Consider the following 25241-nt stretch of genomic DNA (forward strand, 5'->3'; position numbering starts at 1 on the left):
ATGAAATGAACTTTGTCCGCTTTAAGTATCAGCAGCCATTTTAGGATCATTTTTTGGAATTCATCTTTGATTTTTGGACATACCAGACCACTGACTGTCCTTGTAACTTATCCTTATATATTACTTAACCCAAACCAGTGGTTTAAAATTAAATATCGAAATCACATTTCCATGGACGATATGAAATCAGCTATGTCTGCTCTAATTTTAGCAGCCATTTCAGAATAAAATTTTTGAAGCCATCATGGATTTTTGGACCCACCAGACCACTCACTGTCCTTGTAACTTTTTTCCAATTTACTACTTCACCCTTAAAATCATTGAATCAAAACCAAATTGCGGATTTTTAGCACACGGCAGGTTTTATTGATGCCATCTTATATTTTCCAGGTATTCTGGGGTCCTTATATTCACTCTACCCTGTGTCAACAAATTATTTAACTCCTAGACCATGGAGTATGAAACTAATTAGGATTCTAGGGTGGATATGAGAGAGTCGTATTCATTAATTTTAAGTGAATGGTGGCCATCTTGGATACTATCTTGAAAATAACCACTTTCCCTGATGCAGATTTTGGTAGATTTTTAGTATATTATTCCTGAGGTCAATTAGTACTAACAACTGTTGAAAAACAATGTAAGTTCGGAAGTTCTCTATACATCACATGTTATTTCAATAATGAATATGTGCATATGTGCGTGTGTGGGGGGGCTAAAATTATATTTTATGTGTTTTTTCTGGCTATCAGTAATTGGAAATTAGCCGAGAAGTACATAATTGACAATTCGAATAGAAGTAATTTAATCGTTATTGTACTCCAGAACGAGTGGCCGAATAGTGAAAGTTGTATGCCAGTCAGTTGGGGGGGGGGGAGTAGGGGATATGGTTGGTAGGATGCTCGTCCAACTTGAAGCCTTCAGATATAGGCATTTTAGCTGTCTAGGGATGATAAAATTCCATAAAATAATCCATTGTTTAACCGGGCGCAAATTACTGATACTCCTGATTTTAGTGGGTCTCGATATAGGTGACCCCCCCCCCCCTCAGGCAGAGGGTGAGGGTGGGGAAAATTGGAACCCTATTATTTCGTGATAGATTGGACCCAAGTGAATAAAAAAAAAAAACAGTTTTGGCACAAAAATCCTGCAGGAAGTGTGTCATGATATACCGTACCACACTAATATCATCATGATAAGTTATGGCGCCCTCTAGTGTTGTAGTTAGGTTTTCACTGCATAAAATCCTGAAATGGGGGTGACTTTTACATTAATTTATTAATAATAATCATATAAATTACGACTGTACAAGAAGACATATGCACTTCATGTTGTAATCTTTTTGTTCTAATTCTAGTGCCAAAAAGTGGGAAAATTACATTTTTGGGGTAATATTTTACAATTTGGGGGCATTTTTCGCAAAATCCGCCCCCCGTATGGCAAAAGTGAAAAAATATTGACTTCACAACATCATCAAATATTCATTCTTGTACACCTCAGACAACTTAAAAATAAAATTGGCGAAGAAAAGTGAGAAATAAGGTTGAAAACAATGGATTATCTAATTGGGCTTTGTACAGACCAATATGGCGCCAAAAAGGACCCCCCACAAAGGGAAGGAGGGGTCTGAAAATTTGACCCCCATCGTTTTTGGTCTAAGGGGACCCTATTGAAGCCAAAACAACCAAAAAATCAATTTTGGCACGCTAGTCCTACGGGATGACACACCATACCCCACTATAATCTCTGCTTGGCTGACATAACTTCTTATCGCTCAAAATCGGCAAAAGTTCAGGAGAGATTAAACTAATGTCTCCATGGCACTCTATGTCACTTTATAATTGGTATAGTGGGGTGGGTTTTTTGTATTTAAAGCTAGGTAATCACTACAGAAAGTGACACCCACTGCCCCCCCCCCCCCCACAAAAAAAGAGACAGAGAGAGAAAGAAATACTAGGGGTTTTTAGCATTGTGTGATATTGAAAAATATGTGAAGGGATGAGAGGGGATGGGACAGATCTCATTAAAATTATTGAATTAAAGGAGATCCAAAATGGCTGAAAATGGTACAATTTATAGATCTCATGTAGAGGAAGAATAATCATTTTCAGAGCAATGAATGCCCCTTTTTGTCTCACCTGCGAAGCAGAGTGAGACTATAGGCGCCGCTTTTCCGACGGCGGCGGCGGAGGCGTCAACATCAAATCTTAACCTGAGGTTAAGTTTTTGAAATGACGTCATAACTTAGAAAGTATATGGACCTAGTTAATAAAACTTGGCCATAAGGTTATTCAAGTATTACTGAACATCCTATTAGAGTTTCATGTCACATGACCAAGGTGAAAGGTCATTTAGGGTCAATGAACTTAGACCATGTTGGAGGGATCAACATCGAAATCTTAACCTGAGGTTAAGTTTTTGAAATGTCATCATAACTTAGAAAATATATGGACCTAGTTCATGAAACTTGGACATAAGGTTAATCAAGTATAGCTGAACATCCTGCATGAGTTTCACGTCACATGTCCAAGGTCAAAGGTCATTTAGGGTCAATGAACTTTGGCCGAATTGCGGATATCTGTTGAATTCCCATCATAACTTTGAAAGTTTATAGATCTGATTCATGAAACTTGGACATAATAGTAATCAAGCATCACTGAACATTTTGTGCAAGTTTCAGGTCTCATGATTAAGGTCAAAGGTCATTTAGGGTCGATGAACTTTGGCCGAATTGGGGTATCTGTTGAATTACCATCATAACTTTGAAAGTTTATTGGTCTAGTTCATTAAACTTGGATATTATAGTAATCAAGTATCTCTGAACATCCTGTGCGCATTTCAGGTCACATGACCAAGGTCAAAGGTCAATGAACTTTGGCCGAACTGGGTGTATCTGTTGAATTACCATCATAACTTTGAAAGTTTATGGATCTGATTCATGAAACTTGTACATAAGAGTAATCAAGTATCACTGAACATCCTGTGCGAGTTTCAGGTCACATGATCAAGGTCACAGGTCATGTAAGGTCAATGAACTTTGGCCATGTTGGGGTTTTTTGTTGAATAACCATCATATCTCTGTAAGTTTATTGGTCTAGTTCATAAAAAGTGGACATAAGAGTAACCATGTATCACTGAACATCTTGTGCGAGTTAGAGTAGTATTCAAAGTCAGCACTGCTGCTATATTGAACTGCGTGGTGCAGGTGAGACGGCCAGAGGCATTCCACTTGTTAAACAAAAGAAATTGTAAGTGGTTGAAAGAAAAGAGAACAAATGTATAATAGATAAGCTCTTCTAGAAAAATTCAAGTTATGTGACATGTATAGGCCTTCAGAGATACCAGTTTTCAGACTGTTCCCTGATTTCTGGCCTGGATGCCTTCCCCATTTGAGGCCTTATTCAGGCTTTATATTGTACAAGGCATTGGGGCTTCACTAGGCCAGCATTCTATCTTCTTTTCAGGCCCAGACAGCAAAACCAACTGGCATCCCCGTGTGTGTAGTTCTGACTCTTCCCTTGTAATCAGAGGGAGGCATGTATGAATCCCACCATGGCCTAGAATCCTTAGGCAAGGCGTCAATCCTCAGTTTCCTACACCCAAGTGTTAGATGGGTACCCGGTAGAAAGCTTATGAACTATGCCTATCAATCGAGTCTTGGAACTCTTGTTGGAATGCTCCCCAGGGAGTGAAGAAAGTACATACATTTTGTGCGGGCATGCCAGGATTCAATGACCGGGATAATAAGTTCATGTAAAGCACTTAGAAACGAGAAGTATAAGGCGCTATATGAATTTCACTATATTATATATACATCATAAAATGAGACAGGAATAGTAATGCATGAACTGAACATAGAACATGAATCACAACAATTCATAATATTCATGACAGCATCTATTTAATGCAGAATATCACTGATCATCACAATATTAGAAAAAGCTTGCATATTAAAAATGAATACATACTTTACTCATGACCAATATATGTACATAGCAACATACATGCATGATTTTGAAGAACACATACTTTAACAAACAATACATTCATTGTAAATATGATAAGCACATTTTTATATATACACTACTCATTGCACTTATAAAATGTAGCATGAAAATTGAGAGGACTGCAATAATTTGACAGCAATTGTGAATACTACTAAGTAATCTGGTTCTAAAGAATTAAATGACCCTTTCTCTACAAAAAAAATCATGATTTCAATGCCTGATTACATACAGAATGACAAATATTATTCAACTCTGAACATAATCCCCCCAAATTCAAAATGGTGTATTTAAATTTATAAGTGTATTATTTATTTACCAATATAATATTTTATATCAGACAGTCTAAGAATGAAAAAGGTTAAGATAGCCATGAAAAACATTATTTAAAAACTTGCTGGTTATTCCTAAGCCTAAAATTTCTCATAGAACAAATTTATACAATATTACCATCCGCATCTTAAAAAGAACAGCGCAATATCAAAGTTGTAATTATTAATCGTAACTACTACAATTACAGATCAAGTTAAATGAATAAAATATAAGATTTAGTGATACTTCATAGAGTGACACTGAAAGGAAGATAGCACAAGATTTCAGGATAAAAAATTGCATACATATTTGAACGTCGACGGAATGAATCTGGAAGAAACTTTATGCATGAAATAGCTACCTGATGATAATGATCACATTGTAAAACATTTAAATAATGATTTTATCAAAAAATATCCTGACATTCCATTACATGGGTATTTAGAGTACATCCCTTACTAATTCAAGAGTTAAATCTTCAAGATTTTGCGTTAGTGAATTATTATTTGATAGCCTTCACAGTTGAGACTAGAAAAGGGTTATATATCCCCAAATGAAGAAAAGTATACAGCATTTTGCTGTCATAGGTAACTAGGGTGAATATCTTAATATCAATGTGATAACAAAAGTATTATTCCAAGAGATATAGAATAAATGTAAGTTATCATGTTGCCTTAATACATATTTAAATGAAACAAACGTTTTAAGAAGATTTTTTTGTAAATGTACACATAATTCCTAATGGGGTTTAGCCACCCTTTACAGTATATGCATCGTTGTGGAATGACCTTGCTATTTTCATGCTCTCACCTTAAGTTCCCACCCATCGACCTCTGAAGGGCATCGCTTATTACCATTCATACACTTAATGGTATAACGATACCGATAACAAGATATCAATAATGATATATAATATCTATGGCGCATTATAATATTCATTGCTTGATAATGGTAATAACATTGATGACATTATCACGGGTGGATCCAGCCGGATTAGACACAATTGTTTTGTGGTGCCTGACTATATCGCTTACAAATACGCCCCCTGAATTTTCATGAAATGGTATTGTATCCAACCCGACTGGATCTGCCACTATTTTCATCTCAACTCTGATGTCAGTCAGTGGAGCAAGAACGTTCTGCTCAGACACAGAATCTTAGGGTCAAATCTAGTCTGCAGGCACAGACCCTGATTGAAACATGGGTCTTGACACAGGAGTAGCACAAATTTATGCAACTCGATATTTCTCTTCTGTGGACAAGTCACTGCCACAGACTTTAGGCTGAATGCATATTCAGACCACTTATGGATTGAAGGATTTGAACAGCATTGGTCAAATAATTGTTCATACCCAAAACCCCACCCCTCTAAACCTTTGTCTGATAACAGCGCTCTGATACCACTGCAGATAACGACAGATCAAGCTGATCTTGGTAACGTAATGACCATGAAGCATCTCAAAATGTTCTGTGGCACTGCCACCTTCTAAAATGCACAAAATCTTGAATTCTTCACAAATTCTATTTGAAAAAAAGCATATAGACAGCATACTGCAATGGTGGGAAAATAAAAATAATCAGTTCCTGCCTGATATAAAAATGTTCTAAAAGATGGTTACCGCCATGGTTCTGAAAGTGACTTTCAGGTTGGTCTTGATTGCCCTGAAGATGTTTTTCATTCTGCTATCTGTTCAGGCTCTTTCTCCTCTTGCTTCTCCTCTTCTACATCTTTTTGTTCTTCTTGATTTTCCTCCTCCTCCTTCTCTTCCTGTTGTTTCTTGACAGGTTTCTTCCTCGGGTTTTCCTCCTCGTTCAACTCTGATTTTTCATTCTTCCTCATCTGCAAAAGAAAGTATGGTCTTATTAGAAATAAAATAGATGTTCTTATCTTTTTAATGAACTTCTTCTGTTTTCTGATTTGGTTTGTATTCACTTGCTTTACAGGCAGATGGTGGAATTCTCTGAACATCAAATGCCATCATGGAGAAATCCTATTGGTAAACTGGTGGATGTTTCACAAAGCTGTACATAAAGTTAAGAGCGACTTTAAGGATGACTGGTGAACCTTTTTTACGTGCTGAATAATTAACCAAGAACATTTAATGGTGAAGATCATTTACCACAAGAGGGGATCACCGGTCGTTCTTAGAGTCATTCTTAACTTACTAACAGCTTTATGACATGGACCTCTGGGTTATGTTTCACAAAGATTTAAGTATGACTTAGGCCGCGCCTAAATGCCAGAGCGTACATGTTATGCAATGCACAATCTTATTGATCAATACGCAATAGTGAGCGTTCTCTTGGCATGATCTTACCAATACTGTCATGCCTTTTTAACAGAGCGCAACTAGACATGTAAGTGTGACTCTTATTCATAATTAAATCTATGTGAAACACCCCCTTGGCCTACTATCAGTTTGATTTAATCAAAGTTTAGTCTAACCATCACTAGGTCTATAACTCCTCTAGTCTGATGCATAGATGGGCTAATTTCAACATTGTCTACTTATTATTTAGCAATTTGTCAAATGAAAATCGCATATGAGATTCAGAAACCTATTTTTTTTGGGGGGGGGGAATGCCAATACCAAACCCATTCCTTGGTCCACCCTGTGTGCATACTGGGTATTTCAGTGTACTTTAAACTGATGTCTTAAAATTGCCTTGAACGACTTAAACTGTTTTTTTTTTACATTCAATTCTAAATTCAGCATTAATTCCCAAATCAAGAGTAAGTCCTATGATTACATGCAGATGTGTAGTCAACTTTCTTGCAACACCAGATTACACATAATTATGGAGATAGACTTGATTAGGAACTTAGCGCAAGTTTCTTGCAACATCCCATTGGGTGAATTTGGGTGTTCTAATCTCACCTCTCTCAGCTCCTCCTTGCGTCTCTGTTTCTCCTCCTGTTCCAGCTCCCACCAGTTCCTAGGATACCTAGCGATGTTATCCATGAACTGTTCATTCTCCTCCCACTGTCTATCCCATTCTAGATGGTTGTATTCCGGTTCCCTGGCCAGGATCCGACGAAGTATCTCCTGATTCTCCCTAGTCACCCTCAACAACTCACGCTGACGCTTCTCACGATTCAAACTGGGCAGGGTTAAAATAGGAGTGTTAATTAATTGCAACTAACCATTCATGTTACATATTTGCCAAGTTTAATGCATTTTATTATGATGACAAATACCCTTTTAAGAAATTGTTTTTATTAGACAATAATGAAGCTGCCCCTTGCTATGTCTAAAAAAAATCTCTTTTGTGAATGCTAAATCTTCTTTTATGCTATAACACCTTCTTTTGTTAACTATTATTACATTCTTTTATGACAAATTGATATAATTAATATTGAAACTGATACTTTTTTAAAAATAGAAGGCAATTAATGTTTATTTGAATGAATGGATATCATCAAAAAAAATTCTTTGATACTATTTAAAATGGAGAATAATTTTGAGTGAAAACTATACGAAAGTGTCCAATGCTGATTAATGTTATACCTCTGATGTACATAAAATATAAATGTACAGTAAGCAAACTGTTACGAGTACACTGTAAAAACTGTGGTGTTAAAACTGACACCAATTGGTGTTAATAGAGGACCACACCCTGAGGTGTTAGAATTACACCCTAAAGATTGAACATAACACCAAAGAGTGTAAATGTATCAACCAAAGGTGTTGTAATAAACACCTATAGGTGTAAAACTAACACCACCAATTTAACACCGGTGTAAAATAACTGGTGTGGTCCGCTATGTACACCGATTTACACCACAGTTTTTGCTGTGTAGTATCCTGAATAAAGTGATATGCTATTCACCTTCTATGGATATAGTTATTCCTATTATCCACCCGTCCTCTCGTCCTCATAATGACAGACATTTTCTCAAGAAGAATCCTGTTATCACGTTCAATCACAGCAAGACGTTCCTCCTCCAACTATTAATGAAAAGAAAAGAAATGTGAATAAGTATACAAAATATGTAGCTTGATTGAATTAAACTTCATACTGGGAGCATTTCACAAAGTAGAAAGTGGTTTTCACTGATAATTGTTACAAGCTACTGAAATCCTTGAATCGGATTGGCTGAGAGTAATTAGTTGGTGAAAATCACTGACACAGTGGTTCATGTAAAACTGGTGTTCTGGTTATGAGATTAGAATAAGGTGTCTTTCTGAAATTGATTGGCAAAACAAAAGGTAATGAGAGAATCTCATTTTTTTCTGTCAAAAAAAAACTTTCACCACCAGCCCCCCCCCCCCCTTGAAAATGCCCTGGCCCTGCCCCTGATGCTATAAACCTGAAATGTTTTAAGCAGTTTATGATTTACAAAAAGGTTGTATTCAAGGAAACCAACACAATCTATTAGTGTCATTTATGCTTTCTATCAATTCTAAACTACCGGTACAAGATGAACCTTTCTTTCAAAACTTTACTTTTCGGTTGGGTTTGGCCATTGATTGCCATTAGATGGATCAAAATTATACTAAAAGAATCCTCGTATAACTTACCTGTAACTTCTTAAGTTTGAGATGAAGATGCACATATGTTGTAGGGGCTTTGGTATCTACCATTGGTTTTGCTTCTTTGACCTGACAAATAAAAAGAAGTCATGAAGTTATCAGATCTGTTTTTATGATCAAGTTCATGAATAAATTATATTTCTGCCAAAAACATGAATGAAAAATAAAACAAACATAAAATGCAAAATCATCTATTATCATTTCCTTAGCACTACATCCTGAATTATGGATCCTGCTGAGTACCGTCGTAGAAGTAGAAGTACTAACTACTAAGAGTCAAACATTAAAGTTTGTTTGGGAGCTAGGCCCTATATGGTGGGCATAAATCTGCATATCACACAGAACAAGACAAATAAGATATATCAATCAATCAGCAATAAACACGTAATAAATCAAAATAGAATGTAAATTTGTAATGTCTTGACATAGTTATTAAAAGTTCAAACTTGACACATTTTATATTTGCCTACCATTGACAAAAATGAAAATATATTTGCAGATAACTATGGCATATACGCATAATCACAAAATTAGATTTATCACAAATCTAAATTCTTCATATAATAATTTCATTCAAAGTAATAATTACACACACCTGAAATTACCTAAATAATTTGTTAGAATTGACTCTGATAGCTTGACTTGAATATATACATACCTTCTGTCTGTGTTCATCGTAATATTTCTGATCCCATCTCTGCTGGAGAAGCCGGTTGTGGCACGGTAATATCGACTGGTACGATTTATGCATTTTCCGTGGATATTAAACCAGATGTTTCGATTAAAACCTAGAATACTGTTATAAGGACCTCCAAGTGCTGCCTAGTTCGGTGGATATGATTCAACAATCAATTTATTTGATATGAATCTTCCAATAATTTCGCGAAGTTGAGTTCGCTCTGGCGAAATGACCTCTAAATGGTAGTAATGATATGCGGAGAGCAGGCGATCGGGCATGATCATAATAAACACACACACACGCGCTGGTTAGGTCGCTAAGCAATTACCGAATGGTACGGCGCATGCGCACAAGCGAGAAGCACCTGTCCGTAGGGCGTAGCTATAGCAACAGCACCACTACTTCGCGGGAGTGTTTATTATACTAACACAAGCCGACGATGATCGCCTGAATGAATTAAGCCGGCATATTAATTACAGACCCTAAAGTGGGTAATTGATAGAGTGACAGGTTGTTTAATTATGGATATGCCACGAAGTGATATCAGCACAGTGGAGAGACATCATATTCATATCAGTAAAGTTGTAGTTTTCTGATTGTTAAAAAATCAATGATACAAATAAGTACAAACAAATAAACAGGGATTTTCTATTCTTCAAAATTATTCAAGAAAAATCCCTATGTATTTTGTTTGTATGAAAATGAATTATGGTGGCTTCTTTTAAAGCACACACATTCGTCAGGCATGACGCCCATGCATGGCGCTATTTTCAATTATAAAATATAAATATGTAAGACTAAAAATATATACCTTTTACTCAGTTTAGATAATTGTATTATTTTGCTCATACACAATTTATAATTAGCATTGGTCAAATAGCAAGGTGAGATTTTAAGTATTGTTAAGTAGCTAGAATCTGTCTATTGTCCTTCTGACCAGCTCTGACCCATCCAGTAATCCTCACCTAATTATTCTACCCATATTAGTAAAACCCAGAAAACCTTCCTTTGATTCCCACCGCACATACATATGTATTACCCATATCAGTAGTACAAATACAACTGGAAATTAATAGAACTGACATCTGTGTATTTCTTTCTCTCCTCCTTCTCTCCTTCCTCCTTTTGTCTGAAATACAAAGATATACTTATCCTTCACCTAACTGGTAGCAATACTTTCCCACCTTTTTAAATAGAACTAATAGACCTTTCATTTTGTTAGGATTTAGACCAATGTCGAAATCCTTTATTCACTTTCCCCTGTTAATTACTACTCGTAGCTTGTACACATGTAATATTGAATAAAAGAGTAGACAAATTGTCACTCTGGGTTCTTTTGGGGTTTGTGACTCTCCAGATCACATCCCTCCCAGTGCTATTAACTCCAGGCCAAACCTATGGCCGGTAATGGAGTCACCAGCTCATAAATTCTATTTTATCTGGAATACCAGTATCTACAATATTGTTTATAATATTACAAATTACCTTCTCTACCTTTAAGAGAGGTAATAATAAATACTTTGGAACTTTAAATTCAATTTCTCCTGTTTCATCTGTCCGTTTCATCTGTGTACATCATATATTTAGTGACACTCGCCAATTTCGCCAACGCTACATCTATATCACTAAAATCGAAAGATATACAGAGTGTTACAAATAGTAAAAATACAAATTGTCTTACACCTAACAATTAAGTACAAACTTTCAAACTTAATGATCAAGAGTTGATATTGGAGGAAATTCAACACAGATTTAACTTAGTCTTGATTGAATTTATATGTATGAATATTTTTGTTAAAGTAAACTAGACTTGGCAAGTTATAGCCATTGCTGGAATTATTGACATTGTAGTCCCTACTCATATCCCCATATTTTCCCCTTCCCCTTAAAATTTAAGCACGCTTGTCTCCATGTTGGGCTCCATCTCTACACATCCCCTTGTCATCCCGCTACTTGGGCTTACTCCTCCCCTCCCAGCACTCTCTCCCCCTGTCTCGCTCATCCTTTCGTTAACCCTGACATATCTCCATCTTCCTCTTCCGCTCTTTCCCACTATTTCTCTCTCTCTCCCCCTCACTCTCTCTCTCACTCTCTCTCTATTTCTTTCTCTCTATATCTGTTTCCCTCTCTTTCCATTATATCCCATTCTCCTTAACACCCCCCCCCCCCGGTCGCGTCCACGGTTATAGAAAAATGAAACACTGTAAAACATGAAGTGCTAATTTAGCTTTTACAGTGCTTGTATAGTGACTGCACTACGAGTGCTGATTTTCTAGTTCAAATTGACACTAAAAAAATTAGCACTCGTAGTGCAGTATACAAGCACTGTAGGTTTTCAATTAGCACATTATTTTTTTACAGTGAACCCTGTGCGAAACAGAAAAATCAAAGAAACAGATTAATGCAAAATTGAACTATAAATAGCAAGAAAGTTGTGAACATTTGAAGTTTAGATCGTTATTGTAATGTAAATCCTCCCATTGGCAATGTGACAAAGATGTGTGATGTCACATGTGAACAACTTGTCCATTACTTTTGTATATAGTTCACTTAAACTGCCTCTTTTATCACATCTACCAGAAGATCATGTATTCTTTCTGTAGGAGGGCATGTAATACAGATTTTCAGAGAATACATTATGGATGAAGAGTTTGTATCACCATAAGAAAGAGCAAAAGGAGACATTTTGGAATATTTTATAGTCCATCAAAGTGAAAGTTGATTACCTAATGACATCACACATCTTTATCACATTGCCAATAGGAGGATCTCCATAGCATTAGTGATCGTAATTTTCAAATGCTCATAGCTATCTCATTATTTGTCCGATTTGTCTCAAATATTCTTTGATCTTATTCTCTGATATTTCTTTTACCACACAAGCCCAATTATTCCAAATGTTTCATTCCCCTATGGGAGTGGATGACCATGTTAGTCACAATCAGATGGTCACTATTGTGTACGTTATTGTACACGTTTATCAATTAGATGGCATAATAAAATGCAAAGTCGTACAAAAGTAAAATAACATGAACTGAATTCGTTGTGGTATAATCTTTATTATAGATTAATTTATAACATATAGGAATGTCCTAGCTTTAATAATATTCGTGATTTCAGATTCAACCTATATATCAAATAGAAACATTCAAATATTTAATAAAATACACACACACCCCATACAAAATATTACTCTTTAAAAGTTCCAATATCGACATACTACACTATGTTTACTTGGAAGTGAGGACACACAGCGAAAGACTCTAGATGAAATTTGGCATTGAAATGTAAATTAAAATTGATTGCTAAATATATGTTCGTCCATTGAGGAGGTTTAGTGATTATTCAGGCACATTCGTATTTGAGAAGCAAAATATGGTCAAAAGAAGATCATTCTTATACAACACAACATCAGTCGTGAACATCATTATTTATGATCAGACACATGAGATTTTTGAAATTCTCTTCGTTCCTGTTTTTTCTTCTGCCGTCTGTATTGTTTTTCAGCCTCTTCAAAACAATGATCAGAATTTGAATAATTTGAAAATATTAAAATTGGGCTAGATCATATCGCCGAATCACTGGGCAATTTAGCAGTAGATGTTATTCTTAAAATTAATTTTTCCACATCGCTATGCCGGCTTTTTCCCCTTTCAAATTTTATGATAGAAAGTAATATATATTTGATGTTATACCCGAACGAGAGGGAATTATACCTTTTCCAGTCAGATTCATTTTCAGTGGAATAATTGCAAGGAGTAAAAACAATTGGTCGTGATAGTGGAATACTGAATATAACGAATTCTTGACAACACATACAATGAGACAAACCAAGAGCATTTAATGCTGATATGGCAACTGTACCGGTATTTTAAATTGTAGCACTCACTCACTCTTGACAGTATTCTTCTTGAATGACATTGTTTAAAAGACTATATCACATTAAATTTTATTTGATGCATCATAACTTTCTCTTAAATATTTATTTGAACAGATAAGCGAATATTTGATGTATAATCTATATTATATAGGCCTATATTTTGACTTTTTCAACAGTAACATAAATTACTTATAATAATCATGAAACTTCTAACACATTAAACAAAATCGAGGAATAAAAAGGTTAAGATACAAAACTAGTAGAAAATATTATAATAATTCAATTGTCTATTTTTGGTCATAGCTTCCCTCCCCTTTGTATCCGCCGACATACCCCGCGGCGGCCTTGGCGTCGAAGTCCTTCCTTCCGTCCAGACCCTTGCCTTTACCGGATTCATCGAACCGTTCCTTGTGAGAACCCGTATATTTGGATGTATCGGTTAACCGATCTACGCCTCCGGCTTTGACGGTTTTCGTAGCACCCTGTGTAAATGAAATGAATGAATGAACGTGTTTAGTAATTATACATTTAAAAGAATGGTGATACTAATGAGAAATCTCAATTTTGGTAAAGGAAGCCATGCTAGCATTGCTCGAAATTATTTTCTTTGAAATCATTTATTTGCCAGTCTTTGTTTGATGATGCTGAAAAACGGAAACAACTATATAGGCATATTGACGATGATAATTAATAATATTGCGAAATTTCTATCTGGATATACTCAACTGCGCATGAACAGAAACATCTCGACGTGAAAATTACATTACAAATGCAAGTGTTTCGCGATCAATAAAATATGATCTTAGACCCCTAGATGACCTTTGACCTTTTCATCCCCAAACCACAGGTGTGGTAACCCAATCATTATTTGTACCAAGTATAAACGCAATTGCAGCAGATACAAAAAAAATGAGAGGAAGCTGAACAAAAACTTCAAACAGGATATGGATATGATTTCATATCATTTGACCTTTTGACCATGTTTTGACCCTTAGATACCTTGTCTAAATCACGTGGTACTACCCAATGTGGGTTACACTTCGTAATTCTGAAGGTTCTTTATTCCGAAACACGTACATTGCCTGTACCTCGATGTTCGTTAATCCGAAAACGAAATAAGGTTCGTTAATCCGAAAACGAAATGAGGTTCGTAATTCCGAAGGTTCGTTCGTCCGGAAATGAAATAAGGGTCGTTAATCCGAAGGTTCGTTAGTCCGAAAACGAAATAAAGTTCGTTAATTAGAAAAATTAAATAATGTTCGTGAACGGTACTGTTCTTGCAAGATAACAGGACATCATGCAATGATAAACTAACGAACGATGATATATGTGTGTGTTGTGGCCAAAGCATGTATTGATTTAAGAATAGGCGCCCGGATCAAACACTCACGCTTAATTTCGGATAAAAGGATTTGTATTGGAGGGGATGTCATTTTCAATAAGAACTTCTCCTGAAAATTAATCTAAAATGTATACTTCAAAAAGAGCATTTGTTTTGAAAAAAAGAGGAATTTCCCATTTTGGAAAAATAGCATTTCCCCGTTATTTCTTTTGGGGGTACAAGTACCCCCTGTTACCCCCCCCCCCGCGGATCAAACTTTCGCCAATAATTTCCCGGATCGGCAGCTTTAAAGTTGATTTTTGTTTGTTTGTTTCTTTAATAGGGTATTCCTATAATAGCCAGTAATTATTAGAAAATAAAATAAGCAGGAATTTTTCTGCAAATTAAAAGAACAGGTCTGTTTAAAAGAAGAAAAGGGTGTTTTATTCAGGAAATTTGTAACGTTCCATACACCAAATACCAAGTTCCTGTAATTTTACATGATATAATATAAGATTATGTAATCTGGTAAGATTACAGATGTTCTCGAGACTCTGCCTCAGGAACTTTTTTATTCTAACGGACAAGAACACCCCAACAAAAAGTTGATTTGAATAAAAAGAGAAAAATCTAACAAGTATATAAATTTATTAAAAATCAGATGAAAAATAAGAAGATTATGACATCTTAAAGTCGTTTAATTTCACAAAACAGTTATATGCACATCCTGGCTGGTATGCAAATGAGGAGACTATGATGTCATCCACTTACAATTTCTTTTGTATTTTTTTTACATGAAATATTAAATATTCTGATTTTCCCCTCATTGTCAAGTGAAACAACAATTAATTCCTCCCTGAACATGTGGAACTAGCATTGTTTAATACGGTTCAGTCAAGCTTATTCTTATTGTCAAATCTATATATAAAAAATGAAATATTGTATAATTAAAACAATGAAAAACAAAAGAAATAGTGAGTGATGGACATCATCGACTGAGTCACCTAGTTGTGCATATCACACTGTTTTGTGAAAAATAAGCGAAACTTTAAATTGTCATAACTTTCATATTTTACATCCGATTTTGATGAAATTTTCAGCACTATGCTAATTTGATTTTTGTCATATATTCAAGTAAGCATTTTCTTCCTAGGGTGGACTTGACCTTTCAGGATAAATTTTCTAATAGTGTAAGGCAGCTCTCTTCCGCTGGATCCTGTCTGGTGTCGTAAGGTCAGTCTGGTGTTGTCCGGGTGTTGTTTCAACACTTATCTGGATACCGGGCTGGTGTTAAATTAACACTGGTATTTTTGCAGTGTATTTTTTTAAAGTCATTATTGTCTTCTTACCGATGTTCCAGGTCCCTTGCCACTGCAGATTTTTTCAATGAGCTTTGAGACTTCCGGTTTGCTTCCGTATTTCTTCTCAGCACACAATTCTAAAGCTACCTTGAACTGGGAGAAGTTGATCTTACGTTCAGTCTTAGATTTCACTTCTGGTCTGTAAGGGAGTTATGGAAGAATATAAAAGTGTTAGTGACAACCATGGTTAGTGGTCAGTTGGTAAGGAGAAGGGGGAGGAGGGGATAAGGGAAGAAGAATAAAAAAAGAAGAAAAAAAAGAAGATCGAGGAGGAAGAAGAAGAAGAGGAAGAAGAAAAAGAAGACGAAGAGGAAGAAGAAGAAGAAAAAAAGAAGAAGGAGAAGAAGAAAATGTAGAAGAAGAAGAAGAAGGAGAAGCAGAAAATGTAGAAGAAAAAGAAGAAGAAAAAGAAGAAGAGGAAGAAGAAATAGAAGAAGAAAAAAAAGGAAAAGCAGAAGAGAAGAAGGAGGAGGAGGAGGAAGAATGTCACAAAAGTAAAGTACACTTGAAGGGGTTGATCGAGAATGTGATCATAATAAGCAATGGATTATATAGTCATGTATCCGACCAAAGAAACTTTCATATTATAACACATCATCGCGCCATATTGTTTAATTACCATCAACCGTAACTTGACCACACAATGAATGAATGTAAGATTCCAGAAGAAAAAATGACAATACCACTATCTATGCAGATCTAATGGTAGCATCACAGTTAATAGTATTACCATGGTAAACAGTTAATAGTATTACCATGGTAAACAGTTAATAGTATTACCATGGTAACTTTGCCATCCAAAATGATAATCTAACTTTTCAATGATTCCTTGATTTTGATTGGATGATGATTACCACTGAATTTCAAAGTTACCAATATAATCAATTGAATTTTATCGAACAGTACTGATCTTTCCAACTATATCCATACCTGTTAAAGATGATATCCGTGTCGGTACTGGTGAACTTCTTGTCATAGAGTTTAAGATCTCTAAAAAACTTGTTAAACTTGGCGTTGTCCATCTGAGGCTGAGCGTCCTTGCTTCCGGCACCGAAGGCGCAGAAAGACTTGAAGACGGTTTTTAGATCTTCGTCAGACATTTTGTTCTTCTTTCAGTCTCGGCACAAGTTTCACTGTCATTTGAAAAAAAAGGAGTGTAGGGAGAAAAACAACAGATTAATTACATGAATTTAACAGTTTTCATGTTTTGGAGAGTCTACTAGACCACAGGTCAATCAATGTGACCGACTTTCATTCCAGGGCATTGGGAACAATTCTTTTTTCGTTGTTTTTACAGGGGGTGCCCATTTCGTCTTAAGTTCCGGATAGTCTATTGCTTCAAGCAGTTCGTGTAATTACCACTTGACCATAAGCAAGTTTTTTCCTCATGACGGACAAGATGGATGATTGTTTTTCAAAGAAACGGTTCGAAAATTATAAAGAGAAGAGACGAAACTTTTCATGGGGGCCGGTGCTTGTGTATTTTCTAGAGTGAAATTGAATGATTTCGCACATACACACTCAGTGAAGTTTGTGGGGAAAATAAGTAAAAACATAAGTTTACAAAGTTTCTTAAGGGGTACCTGCCCGCTTCCCTCCCACTGCGTGCGTTCGTGACATCGTGATTTTCGTCTACTGAGTATATCACCGTGATCGGATAGAATAGATGAACCGTTTGTGAACAAAATCTTCGTCTGACGAAGTAGCAAAATAATAAATAGACGAAGTGTGCATTAAACTAAATCACAATGAGACTATCAAACCAATTAGCCAAGTGTAGACAAAGCGGATATTTTACTAAATTAATCATAGACCAATTGTGATCATGCATATAGCCCAAGTGGTAGACCAAACGCTTGTAAACCAATTTAATATAAGCCTATCCGAATTTATTCTGACATGTCAAGATGTTTATATTAAAGAAGCATATTAGCCAAGGTTTTGCGAAAATGCATCACAGAAATTTTGACCAAACATGCAAGAAGTTCCCTAATTTGCAATTTTCTTTGCAAAACAACATCGTAATCTTTTTCATACTGCATATTTATCAGTAACATTATTTTATACACGTTTATATGAAAAATGCTATTTCTAACCATCAAAAGGAGGGAAGTTATATCATGATGAGGTTTCATAAATATCGTATTTTTCGATTTTTTTTTTCAAAATTTCTCTCATTCTTATTCCTTAATTAAGCGCATTCGATGTCAAGTTTTGACTCTCCAAAATTAATGATTTTAGACTGGAGGGGGAGGGGATATGCAAGTATGGGCGGTAACCCCCCCCCCCCCATGGGGGTTGGGCGGACTAACATTCTCACAAAATCTTGGGGCCTTAAGAATGCAGCAATATAATTCAATTCCTTTAATCGAAAAAAATGCATTTTACTTTGTGTTGTCAACTTGACAATAGCAACAATAGCCCCACGGGGAGATAAAATTATGTCCATGTTATTACTCCATTGTTAGGTTCACTATCCCATTCGGGTGTACACCCAGTCTGCAAGGACAGACCCTGATATAAAATTCACTCAAAAATGGGTCATACACCAGTTTAAAATTCAAATAAAAGTTGCTATTTTTTGTGAGAGGTGGCTTCTATGCATAACTCCCAGTAAGGACCTTTACGCTATAAAGTTAGACCACTTTTCACAACGAAAGGGCTTTCACACCAAACCGTTTTACGCTTTGAATAAAACAAACGCCCAAAACCAAGACTAGTATCGAACTTGTTTAGCGTGTGGTTTCTAGGCAACTGGTGAGCAAAGGCCTACAGACTTGGAGCTAATTAAACTGATAAAGCTTCAATTCAATATCACCAAATGATATTCTCTTACTGTGACGTTGATAATTAAATGGTGAAGGAGTATAAATTGTGTATCGTGCATGTGTTAAAACAACATCTGATCATTATTCATATAATCATACAACCAACCCTAACATAATCGGGTAAAATTGCATTATTTCTGTCCTCTCGAAACACAAAGTAGATAAGAATTGTCGATGAAATCATGAAAGTGCCTACCACTCAGTCTTTTTGATTCTATATTCCATCAAACTATATTCTAAGCTGTGACAAGCAAAAATAAAAGTCTTCAAAGGATTTCGTACAAGAAAAAAAATGACAAGCAAAAAAAAAGTCCTCAACGGGATATAAAGGACATTTCGTTTCGCACCGGGAAAATGACAAGCCTATAAAAAAAAGTCTTCAACTTCAAAGGAGGGGGCCACTGGCTCGTCAGGGATCAGTTTTGACTCGTCCGGGGGGGGGGGCAGTCTGCCTCCCCTGCCCCCCCATAGGTAAGCTAGTGATTCTAATATGCCGATGTTATCTTCCTTTCTCTTTTTTTCAAAAAGAAATCCTAGTTCAACTGATTATCAGTTGCACCAATTAAGCTGGCAGTAGTCCTTCTACCTGTCTACAACATAAATTTCTCGCACGAATAAGATTTAAACGGCTAAATGTTAATTATTGGCTGAAGCAATTTCATTCAAACACACATTCATGACACATAAATCTGAGTCGATAGACCTCACCATCGATCTTTGTATTAATATACGGATCAGTACACGGAAACATGATATCTGAGAATACAAATAGGTGATTCAATTTAATGTACACTAGTTGATTATAATCTTTTTTTACTAATAGGATTTATATTTATATTTTATATCTGACAAATGTAAGCGCTGTGATTTTTTTGTGTATAGCGCATATATAAAAAACCATTATTATTATTATTATTATTATTATTATTATTATTACTATTATTATTATTATTATTATTATTATTATTATCAAGACCATGAAAGAGTAAATGTTATGTCAGTCTTGGTGAGGGTGTGTGGGTGAGGAGAACACGAGCAATGGTGTTCTACAATCCGCAAGCAAATATGAATTCCCATTTTTGTCCAATGTCCACAATAATTCTTTTCAATCTGATTCACACGAGAGATTAGTGACCTTATATACAAAGGCCTTATATCAGATACCATGCAGGTGGGCTTGCAGCTGAGCAAGGAACTTAATACAAGCATATCTAACTTTGAAGGCCAGTGATGATGATAATCCATACATATATACTATCACGAATATTACCATTTCGAGCTCTCATTTGGAAGCGATACTGCAGGGACATTGACATGAGAGATGAGACCTTGCTGGGGCTTGAAGGAAACATGATACAGATCGAGTGTGCATTGGTGGCGGAAGCAAAAATATTTATGGGGGGTCTACCTGAAATTTTTGGATGGACACAGGTAAAAAAAAATTGACAACCAAAAAAAAAATTAGGGGGGTCCACCTGAAATTTTAGGCTGGACAGATGTAAAAAAAAAGTTACCAACAAAAAATTTAGGGGGGACCGCCCCCCACCTCAAATTTAGGGGGACAGGTCCCCCCCCCCCGGCTTCCGCCGCCTATGCGGGTGTGACTTGGAATGGTACATGGGATCCATTTAAGAGAGCTACTACACCTGGGTAAGGTGAAACATTGGCGTTGTCCTTGTTTACAAAGATCGCAATAATTGAGCTCCCTGCAACATATGATGCCAGAGACTGCCTCTGAAATCGCCCCATCCATTTTGTGTGTTTTTTTTAAGAGTCTAGATATTTTCTTCTTTATTTTCCTCTTATCTGTCACCTATTCATTGAAAGCCTATATGAAAAAGGTAGACATAATATACTATGCCTTATAATCTAGGTTTCGATAATAATTGAGGCATGGACTCTTGGTGATCTAATACACTTGTTTGCATTTTCATATACGCATGAGGAGACACTTGCTTAACCCTGCATTCATTTTAACAGTCAACATTTTATTTATTACAAACTTTAATCCACTGTAAAGGGCCGTGCACTCGGATAGTCGACACACCCATTTCAATTTGAAAAGGAAAAAGAAAAAAGGGGCGGGGTAAGCTCTGTCGTTTTGTTTTCATACAGTTGCCCCGATCATGCATGCATGCATACGACCAAGATTAGAAGAGGCCCATGCCGGGGCCCATTCATGGAGAGGAAAAATTATGTCTATATCAAGTAAAAAGTCTCCTCCTTTCTCGGATTATTAGCTTCTTATTATGTACACAGCAAAAACTGTGGTGTTAACCGGTGTACATAGAGGACCACACCAGTTATTTTACACCGTTGTTATTGGTGGTGTTAGTTTTACACCTGTAGGTGTTATTACAACACATTTTATTGTTACATTTACACTCTTTGGTGTTGTGTTTAATCTCTAGGGTGTAATTTTAACACCTCATGGTGTGGTCCTCTATTAACACCAACTGGTGTCAGTTTTTAACACCGCAGTTTTTACAGTGTAGTTTCTAGACCCCTCGATGATGCATGGATCTCTTCTTTTCAAACAATCATCTTCAATTCTCTCAATTGTTTTTAGTCTTCCTTGCATGCCCCCCCCCCTCCCCTCCCCCCCCCCCCCCCCCCCCACTTCATTTGCATGTACTCTCATCCATAAAGAATTAGGCCTGTAATTTAGAAATAATATATATTGTGCTCTGAGTCTACATGACAATGAATATTTTGTTTAGCGCCACTCGATTCAGGCACTCAGCATATTATCATGATGATACATCATGCAACTAAAAATGCTATACCAATACTTGTTATACATGAATCACAGCATTACATGATACATCCATCCAGACATACACACATTAAAGCACCGGACATGGTTATCTTCATACTCATAAAGCTCCATGTTCATACATACCAGCCGAATGTAAAAAACAAGGTCCAATATGCTAATATATTTCTCGAGGGAGGATAATGGATGCTTGCAGTGATCACCAACAGCTCTCACCTCAGGCTCCGACAAAGTCAAAATGAATCCTTTCTACCACACACACTCCGTGCCTTTTCTTTTCGATTTAAAGAGACGCTCTATTATTCCTAGATATCCGAGTATATAATCCTTTCTATGTGACAGTATTGTTCCCGTATTGTTCAAAGCAAATGAAGCACTCGATTTTTAGATTGTACATACACCCCAGAATACATGCACGATCGATATCGAGAGAAAATGATCACCCATTCATTGCAGAGAGGAATATGGTAGTCTGTCATATCAGACCCGTTTACTCTTTCTTTTAGTAGGAACGGTAATGAGGATCAGGGAAGGTGGGATGAATCATCAAAGGTTGCTGACTTGGACAAGTGCTACCTCATATGAGATCTGTAAGCTTAAACAAGCCACTGTTCACTGCAGGTCAGTGATGTTTTTTCAAGTTATTCTCCCGAGCAGCCTCAATATTAGACTACTTTCAACATTGACCTTTCCCCATCTGTACATAAAATCCCCACCCTCCCTGGAATTCCGATTGGATGTTCCTTACAGGGAATTCAAATGACACGGGATGACACGCCCTTGTCTGGGCACAAAGGTCGAAAAGTCCCCTGCGAAGACTTAAGAAAAATACAAAAATGATTATTATCATATTCATATCCGACGATAAACCTGACAATTGATATATTCCGTGTTTTGTGTTTTGACTACGGTTGTCATAGCGACGGCGTGGTTTCCTATCGTATTGCTGCTGTCGTCCAGTGAAGACAAACAGCTTTATTTACACGAATTAGCGTTATTGTGTGAGGGAGGGAGAGTGGAAAGGCGTGGGGTGGGGATGGCTTGGAAGTTGAAATGAATTCTGACAAACAAATCAAATCAAATTCAATTGAATTGAATGTGTCAAAATAAAAGAGACTGTGGAGGTATATACCCTGGGACCTGTTGCAGAAAGAGTTGCAATCAATCGCAACTCTAAAAATCATGTGCAACTTGATTTTCAACCAATCAACAGCGCGCATTTGGGACTTGCGATTGATATTTTGGTTTGCATTTAAACGCAACTCTTTCTGCAACGGGCCCCTGTCTCTCATGGTGCCTAGTACCTTATGTGGTAAACGGTCCGAGGAAACTCGGGTGCTGGGGTGACAAAAATCCCCTTCATTTTCAGTGATTTTTTTTTGCTTGTAATTCCTTTCCTGAATCCCGAGCCATTACTCCCTATTTATAAATCATCCCAGGGTCATGTTTTCAGGGGCGGATCCAGGATTTTCCAAAAGGGGGGCACATTTTTCGGAGGATAATTAGTACCCGAAATAAAAAATCTTAAATTTCAAAAAAGGGGGCACACTTATGTTTTAAGGGGATTCTTACATTACAAATGATTAATTTCTAGTGCCCCCTGTGCCCCCCCTCCCCCTGGATCCGCGCCTGCATTTTTATCGAAATAAAATACCTAGACCTAAGCTATTAACTTCAGGCCCTAAGTGATAACAATTCTTAACTTTTCGCTTCTACCCAATCCCTTCCTTTCTCATTTTCCTTTATTTAATTTTAATGATTGAAAAAAAATCGGATAGGCCAATATACTATGATCGTCGTATAAGCGCGTGTGACCTCGTGTTGTTTTTTTTTTTTTAACTCTAAATGTCTCTAAATGTGATATTATTATTGGTCAAATAATCAATTCCACCAAAGATTTCCATATACTTTGTGTAGAATTCACCCTAAATCTATTTTTATGTATTTTTTAAATAAAAATTATGAATCTTGTCAGAAGGAAAATGCAGACAAACAAGTTTTTAAGACTGATATCCTAACTATAAGTTACACATTTGTAAACGCGATGTGACAAGTCCAAGAACAAATCTGGCGATTCTTACTCCAGAAATATGTTGTGTATAACCTAACATACACATTGTATATACTCCTGAAGAAGACGGAGGTCCGTCGAAAATTCGAGTAAATAAAATATATTGGCATTGAAAGCATTACCATTTGTCTTCAGCATATTTTGTTACTATTAGAGAAGCCAATACGTGAAACTTTAAGATGTTTGTATATAACCCGGTTTATAATAGTCTGGAGATTTTCATCCAAACGCGGTGAGGACTACTTAGCGGCTCATGAGGTAAAAACTAGAACTTTTCACGTATAATTAGGCCAGATTTTATAAGAAAATTATAAAGATATCATGGAAGGATGAAATAGAGAGGAACACTATTGACATTTAAATCAATGAATGGGCTTAAGAAAACATGAAGCGCAGTGAGTAATGAAGGAGTTCGAATGAATGCGGGACATAATAAAGGACCCTAATAGGCTCGTAAAAAGGTTGACATATTATTTACAGAGTCCGTGTAAATGATCTGTCAGTTCAACTTACATTACCCCCAAGAACACTCAAACAATCTCAAGGACCAATGAGAAAAGATTTTAATGGGTAAGTACTTTGAATCTGAAATAATATTTACTTTTAAGGCAAAGTCCATCCTGACTGAATGAAATACCAGAAAAATTATAAAAAAAATCATACTGGTGAAGGTTCACAAATTTTAGTGTTTGACTTGTCACGTCACATGTGAGAAGCTGTCCCATATGCTAAATATGAAATGAATAACTGTCACTTTTTTGAAGATTCAAGATGACTATTTTATATCCTTTCAGGAACAGGTGTGAAATGATGTGTATGTTGAACAATTTTTTGTAAAGAAAATGACATTTCATTGATTTTTACTACACGATACACTAACTGAGGAAGCTTCACTTATATGACGTCACAAATAGAAAAAATAAAATTCTAATAATTTTTTTCCAAAAACAATCTTTGACATATTTTCCTAAAACTTCTTTTATATGTTGTTAATAGTTTTGTTTAATATTATTTTAACAATAAACTTTCCGCCAGGGTGAACTTTCCCTTCAAAAGACTACATATAAGTGTGAAATATTAGTATAACACTAACAGGCTATACTTTATTTAAGGGGCATTGGCAACTTGATTCACGATTCATCAAGCATTAGCAACGCCACACCATACTTTGTACCATAATACCACGGAGCTCCAATCAGATAGTAAGCTACATGGTACTGTGAAGTGTGGTCTGGCCTTCAAGCCTATCTGTCTCAGAAATTTACAATTAGGCAGGAAAATTAGCGAAATACCGTAGGCCTACAGTACAGCTTCACGTATTCTGACTCCAACAACTCCACGAGATAACAAAACAGTCAATAAATACATTTATTTTAGATGAATTCATTTATAAACACATTTAATTCAGATGAATAGACTATATACCGTACCCCGTACCGTACATTCCCCCCGACATTCATTTTAGAAAATAATGAAG

At 36.2% G+C, this 25241-nt stretch overlaps 2 protein-coding genes across 2 annotated transcripts; both read right to left on the minus strand.

Annotated features, from left to right (window-relative positions):
* Positions 1-3881: 3881 nt before the first annotated feature.
* LOC121429697 (sperm axonemal maintenance protein CFAP97D1-like) lies at positions 3882-9828 on the minus strand. The gene is made up of 5 exons (XM_041626862.1): positions 9507-9828; positions 8837-8917; positions 8145-8263; positions 7193-7415; positions 3882-6153 (listed from the first exon to the last, which is right to left on the minus strand). Exons 1-5 carry the CDS (start codon positions 9597-9599, stop codon positions 5989-5991), a joined length of 681 nt encoding a protein of 226 aa, XP_041482796.1. The 5' UTR covers positions 9600-9828; the 3' UTR covers positions 3882-5988.
* A 2738-nt stretch (positions 9829-12566) lies between these two features.
* On the minus strand, positions 12567-22111 carry LOC121429832 (tubulin polymerization-promoting protein family member 2-like). The gene is made up of 4 exons (XM_041627072.1): positions 21820-22111; positions 17020-17222; positions 16078-16228; positions 12567-13889 (listed from the first exon to the last, which is right to left on the minus strand). The coding sequence occupies exons 2-4, from the start codon at positions 17187-17189 to the stop codon at positions 13695-13697; spliced, it is 516 nt and encodes a 171-aa protein (XP_041483006.1). The 5' UTR covers positions 17190-17222; positions 21820-22111; the 3' UTR covers positions 12567-13694.
* Between the last annotated feature and the right edge of the window lie 3130 nt (positions 22112-25241).

Source organism: Lytechinus variegatus, chromosome 16 (assembly GCF_018143015.1).
Source record: "Lytechinus variegatus isolate NC3 chromosome 16, Lvar_3.0, whole genome shotgun sequence".
In the NCBI taxonomy this organism is placed as follows: Eukaryota; Metazoa; Echinodermata; class Echinoidea; order Temnopleuroida; family Toxopneustidae; genus Lytechinus; species Lytechinus variegatus.

Excerpts from the sequence above, each read along its gene's own strand:
- LOC121429697 (XM_041626862.1), bottom strand. The coding sequence starts at position 9,599 with ATGCATAAATCGTACCAGTCGATATTACCGTGCCACAACCGGCTTCTC. Across the intron at positions 8,264-8,836 it reads TCAAACTTAAGAAGTTACAG|TTGGAGGAGGAACGTCTTGC; the intron begins GTAAGTTATACG and ends TTTCATTAATAG. Across the intron at positions 7,416-8,144 it reads AATAACTATATCCATAGAAG|TTTGAATCGTGAGAAGCGTC; the intron begins GTGAATAGCATA and ends AACCCTGCCCAG.
- LOC121429832 (XM_041627072.1), bottom strand. The coding sequence starts at position 17,189 with ATGTCTGACGAAGATCTAAAAACCGTCTTCAAGTCTTTCTGCGCCTTC. Across the intron at positions 16,229-17,019 it reads ACGGATATCATCTTTAACAG|ACCAGAAGTGAAATCTAAGA; the intron begins GTATGGATATAG and ends ACTCCCTTACAG. Across the intron at positions 13,890-16,077 it reads GCAAGGGACCTGGAACATCG|GGTGCTACGAAAACCGTCAA; the intron begins GTAAGAAGACAA and ends TCATTTACACAG.